The sequence below is a fragment of the Haliaeetus albicilla genome, chromosome 10 (assembly GCF_947461875.1).
Source record: "Haliaeetus albicilla chromosome 10, bHalAlb1.1, whole genome shotgun sequence".
Classification (NCBI taxonomy): domain Eukaryota; kingdom Metazoa; phylum Chordata; class Aves; order Accipitriformes; family Accipitridae; genus Haliaeetus; species Haliaeetus albicilla.
Genome location: NC_091492.1, coordinates 28,094,299 through 28,100,298, shown reverse-complemented (window position 1 = coordinate 28,100,298; position 6,000 = coordinate 28,094,299). Strand labels below are relative to the sequence as shown.

The following is a 6,000-nucleotide window of genomic DNA, read 5'->3' as shown; positions in this document are numbered from 1 at the left end:
GCAGGTACAAGAAGGGGTCTCCGATGTGCGCAGTGCGAGCAGATGGCTGCGTTCAGGGCCGTGCGCCGCGGAGGTGCAGCAGCACACCTCTGATGACCGCTGAGGGTTTTGTGCCCCTGTGACTGCCCTGGCCCCTGCCTGGGTGCCTAGAGCAGCCAGCGGCTCCACTGCCGGCCCCCAGACCCCGCTCCAGGCAGGCGGACGCTCTCCCTGCCAAGAGCTCATGACTGCCACATCCCTGCCTACAGTTAGGGGGAAAACCAGTGGGCACATCTGCCTCTGCCTCTGTGGGCAGTTTGGAGTAGCCAAGCAGAGACAATGGCAGGACGTGACTGTGGGGACATCTGTGTCTGATCCAGGAAATGTTTTGGTGTCAAAATAGAAGCAGTGGGTTGTTAAAAAGAAAAAAAAAAAAAAAAAAAAAAGACATGAGCTTGAACAGATCTGGGATACATTCACAGATTGCAGCAGAGCATTTTAGAAGCGGACAAGGCTGAGATTTAGGTTCCCATGTTCCATGGACTGCGTCCCTGCCGGGAGCCGGCAGCTGCCCTCTCCAAGGGCTCGTCCCTTTGCCTGGGGGCTGCCCGGCAGACGGAGGCAGAGCCGTGGCTTGCACTCCTCCCCAGTACCTGGCTGCTGTGCCTGCATCGCAGGCTTGTGGCTTTCGGCAGGCACGACAGATTTGTGTCTCCTCTTTAGTCCCTGATGCTGAAGGCCTGCCAAGGAGGAGGTTTTGAGGTCTGCAGCGGAGCCCAGCCCCAGGGTGGGTGCCACCACCAGTGCAGCCCAGCCACATGGGCTTCATGGGGCAGAGCAGCCTCCTGCTGCCGTTCACAGGGCATTTCATTTACCTTAAGTCTGGGGACCAAACATTACCCTACAGGTCCGTACCCCGCTCTCAGACTCAGGTTTCCTCTACTGAGGCCAACACGGCTGGTCAGGGCAATTGTCCAGGTTGTGCAAACCAGCCAGTAAGCACAGAACGCAGGGTTTTGCCAGTGCACATGAGGTTTGCAGCAGCTTCTGCTCCAAGGAGAGCTGTAGCTTGCCCAGTTCCCAGCTAAAAGCCACCCCGCACTGCAGCACTTCCATTTCAGTCCATAGTGTGGTGTGCTGCAACGACAGGAACTGTGGGGCCAGTGGAAAATGGGGCTCTGAGCTCATGCATCTTATTTTAGCTCCCCATCCTCTCTGGAAGCTATCTCAGGCATGTTTTGGGAATACAGCAGGTATTTTTATGAGTGGGATTTGCAAGGGTATTTTCATCTTAAACTTGGAGACAGCTGGGCCTGCTGCCAGGTTTAGGAAGCGCAGAGGCAAGAAACATAAAACTAGCAAGAGGTAGGCTTCCTACTGGGGCTTATATTTAGCTGAGAGGAGCAGGAGCACTTAAAAGTGTCCTGCTGGTGCTCCCTGTGCCAGACAGTCCCTCAGCCAGTTCACGGAGGCCAACCTTGACCCGAGCCAGGAAAGGCAAGAGGAACGTGTCCCGGCCGATGGCACTTGTCTGGCCCAGCCCACCTGGCACCACTGAGACCCCGGCTGCCCTTCGGATCAACTGATAGCAGTGCAGCGGGTGCGGTAGCGAGCCGGCCGCCACCCGTGCGCCGGGGGAAAGCTGCCGCTGGGAAGCTCCGAGCTGTGCTCGCTGCATGCTCCCGTGGATGAGGAAAACATGGGATGGGGCCATAGTCAGCAGGAGCGGCGCGCTCCAGGCAGGCTCGCCTCCACGTCGGTGTTTCAGACGCTCCTGCCGAGCCGGCCGGCTCCAGCACTGAAGCGGTACTGCGCCATACACCATGCATGGGCTGTCGCACTGAGCTAACGGCAAGGCTCCTGCATGCCACACGTACTTGCTGCACACATCGGCCCTGGGCAGGGCCTGAGGGCGCAACGAACAACTGACCAACAGCCGGCAGCGGAAAGCCTCCCAAGAGGCTTCCTAGGTGAACCCCATGCCACATGCCCGCCTGGGTCCTCACCCCGCGCAACGTCGGCCCGGGGGTGTTGCTGTGTGCGTGGGGGGGAGCAGAGCCGAGCTGCCTCAGGCAGGCCGGAGCAATGGAGGGGCAGGGTCAGCTCCGCACCAGCCCACCCCAGCCCAGGCTCGGCCACAGGGCTGGTGGCAGGGCGGCATGCAGAGCACGGCCCCGGGGCTGAACTAGTGCACAATGTGCGGGGTCCCCCGGGTGCCGTGGGGTGGCAGAGCTGCCAGCCTAGCAGGGGACAACAGCTGACGGCCCAGCCAGGGAAAAGCACGACCTTGCAGTGACATGGGGAGCGCTGTGCCGTGCCGTGGCAGGGGAACATGAGCCGAGCAGCTGCGCAGCGCTTGGCCAGGGGCAAGGGCTGCTGGCGGCCAGCATGCAGAGCTGCTCTGAGCCACCCTGCGAAGACCCTCCCCAGCAAGCGTGGCCAGCTTGCTTCAAAAACAAAATGCCTTCCTTGTAAAAAAAAAAAAAAAGAGAGAGAGAGAGAGGGAGAGAAAAAGAGACAGCTTCATCCAACAAATAGCCACAGGCAGGTTTTGTTTTTAAAGCATTTTTATTTTGTTCATTGTGAATTGAATTTTTATGTGATTTCACTGCAAATGGACACATTTTGAAATACCATGTGTTCCCTCCTCTCTGCCCAGAGGGAGGTTGGCTGCTGACCCAGAGCAGTGAGCTGGAGGGCTGCGCCTGCTGAGAAGGGACGCACCACAAGCTCTTCATTTTCCATAGTAGCTTTGCACCTTTTCCAAAGTAAAGACAGTCCTCAGAAAGGAGGAAGCCTCAAGCAAAACACCCACCCCTCTCCTGTAGCTGGTATTGATTTTGTTGCACCTGGCAAAGAAGAGGGACAATAGCTGGGGGAGGCAGAGGAAGAAAAACAAGATTTCCTTCCCCCTTTTTTTTTAAATAAAAGTGTAATGTCATGCCCACATCCAACACAACCTATCACCCCTGTGGTGGGTCTCAGGCAAGCACTCACTGCATCTTCCCAACAGCCTTCTGAACAACCAGCACCTGCCAGAGCCCTGTTCAGGCCTGGCACAGGACCCTGCCAAGCCCTGGCTCCATCAGCATGGCTTGGAGCAGGTCACTATCCCTGCAGCATTCCCCCAGTGGGAATTCCTCCCTCAGCAGGCTACAAAAATAAACACCCACCTGCTGCACAGGTCGGCACCACAAGCTGGGTCTGCTCCACTGCCCTGCAGCCACGTGGCACCGAGGGGGCTTTGCCCCTCGAACACAAGCACGTGATGCTCCACCATTTTGGCGGCCATCCTCTGCATGTGAAATGGTGGCAGGCACAGCTGCACCCATCAGTGGTTGCCATTGTGTGCAGATCTACTGATTACATCTCAGTTGTCATGCCACTCAGTGAGAAGCGAAGCTAAATTAGAGCAACTAATTGCACCTCTCTTTGAAACAATCAGGATGACAAATCAGTGGTAATCTCTTCAGCTCTAGAGGGAAGCTATTGCAGCTCGCTTACAAGGATTAATCAGCTTTTCATCAGTGTTATTATACCAGCACTGCCTCAGGAGGAGCCCTGAGGCCACGCTGACTGGGTTCACACCATGGGGACACCAAGGCTTGTTGGCTGCTGGTGAAGGCAAGCACTGCCAGATTGCTCACTCCCAACCCTTGTCCACATCAGCAAGGCTGCCAGCTCGCAGGCTATCGCATCTTTTGCTCAGCATGGTGGAGGTTCTGCCCGGTGGGCTGCTCAGCGGGCATCTGGATGCCACACTGCACTGGGCAGGAGGACCAGGGCTGGGCTCCAGGAGCTAACGCAGCTCCTTGCTCAGTGCAGGCAGCCCAGGTGAGATGACCAACCTGCAGAAGACACCACGACAAGGAATGGCAAGCAAGGTATAACAAGAGAGGCACCAAGGCCACCCTGCTGCCACTGGACCCATACTGACTTGGCCAGCTCAGCCACGGACCCCAGGGCCACACGCTGCTGGGACATGGCCAGCAGAGGACTGGGAGCGAGGTGGCACCCTGGAGCTGGGCATAGCAGACAGACAACAGGACAGCTGAGGCAGGAAGGAAACCAGCATGGCCTCAGGGCTTCTGTTATGGCAGGTAACCACTTTGTTTGCCACGGTCATTAAACTCTTTGTTAGATTTTTGTGACCTAATGGGAAGCCTAGAGGCTCAAGTCTTGAGTGCAACCCTATCGCAGGGACTCTCTAATACACAAAACCATCTTAGTTACTGCAGTGGCATGTTAAGAGATTAGACAGGGAGAAATAACTATGTGGTACCTCTCTCTTTTACGTAACAAGTTGCAGGAGAAACCCTGGTACACCCTCCCCAGACCACAGTGAGGGTTTGCTCCAAGTGTCCTAGGGTTAGCACCACCAGCACTGCTCTGGGCCCGTTGTTTGGGGCTGCTCCAGGGAAATCATCCCATGTAGCCTGTTGAGCTGGAGCTGTCAGCAAGCAGCGCTGGTATCTTTTAACTCTTCACCACCTGCAGTCAGTGGAAAAGCACTCAGCAGCATCCCTCCTTGGCTGATGCTTAACATCCAGAGGACACAGGCCGCTATGGATGACAGACCTAGGCTTGGTTCTCCCAGCCTTACCACTGCTACATGGCATGACTATGTCCAAACAAGCTGCTTTCTGCTCAACAAAAGCTAAAAGAGCAGGTCTACAGTCTCTCATGGGAACCAATTCATCAGCTTCTACACTTCCACTGCACTTTTTGGCAATCCCAGAGCACTTTGCATCCCACAGATGTTAAGACCAATGGTGGCAGACAGCTTTTACTGAAAATGCCCAAGATCTTGTGCTGCATCAAGTGGTGGTGCCCCTCGGCCAAGGCCCAGGAGGAAATGACTCCTGAGGGAAGATAAGCAATTCATGATACAACTCAATGGACAAAACTAACCCACTTGCTTTTTGTGGACTCATTTTCTTACTATCAGAGGCCTTCCCTTGGTCCACAAGTGTCCCTCTGCCTGGCCTGGCAGGAACTAAACACACAAGCATAAGCATGGAATGCATGAGGAGGAGGGGAAGGCCACAGTGCTGGTGCAAAAGCCCCTGGAGACAAATTCTTGCTCTTTCACGCACTCAGACCAACAGCCCTCAGAGCCCTGGACAAGAGGGCTGAAGCCCTGCACGTGGCTCTGCTGTGCCCTGGAAAAATTCTGCAGAGAGCACATGGCATTTCAGTCCCCTGTTTCAGTTTACACAATTACCAGTCACTCCATTCCCTCCCCAGTGCAGCCCTGCTCTATCTGGCAAAGGGGTTGATGCAGGGCTGGGGAGAAAACCCTGTCTGGCCTTTCTCGGGGAGTTGCACAGGGATGGATTTGCAGCACCTACATGCTGGACCTTGCCCAGGCAGGCATCTGTCTTACAGACCCCAGCCTACTACTACCCTGGAAGCTGAACACGAGGGGGAGCAGAGCCCAGGGAGACCTTTGCTGCCACTGCCCCAGCTGCATCCCCTCTGTGGCTGAGGAGAGGGTCCTTCCCACAGGAAGGGCTGGTCAGCATCTCCAGCCAGAGCCAAGTCCTATGCTTCACACCCTCACTCCAGCAAACACCTTTGGGAGGCAGTCTCTGTGAAAGCAGATGGCTGGTGGCATTCATGCAATTAAATTAGCCCTCCCAAAGTGGTACCAGCCCCCAGCATAGCCCCACAAACCTATATACACCCCACCTCGCCCTCTTCTCCAGCATGACCCTGGTGCACCTGCCTGTGGGCAGAGGCTGGCTGAAACTCATGTCCATCCTGCCTCCCACTGGGAGTCTACCAGATCTACTGGATGTTGGGCACAGTGCTCGCTTAGGTGCAGGTCAGTGCCGCTGCCAGGGAGCCTGCCCAGTGCAGCAGCTCCGAGTGGGAAGCTGCCCAGCCGTGCAGTGGAAGATGGTCCTTGGAGTCCAGGAGACAGTCAGCAACAAGACTGGCATGGTGCTGCATGAGGGCACTGTCCGAGCAGGCGTCCACGTGGCTCTGGAACAGATCACCACCTGCAAGGGATGGAGA

General features: G+C 56.2%; 1 protein-coding gene across 1 annotated transcript in view; it reads right to left on the bottom strand.

The window, feature by feature from the left end:
* Positions 1-2,528: 2,528 nt before the first annotated feature.
* MN1 (MN1 proto-oncogene, transcriptional regulator) overlaps positions 2,529-6,000 on the bottom strand; it is a 117,286-nt gene continuing 113,814 nt past the window's right edge. The window contains exon 2 of the mRNA XM_069794506.1: positions 2,529-5,984. Within this exon, the coding sequence (XP_069650607.1) occupies positions 5,797-5,984 (188 nt within the window). The 3' untranslated portion in view covers positions 2,529-5,796. The remainder of the gene's footprint in view (positions 5,985-6,000) is intronic.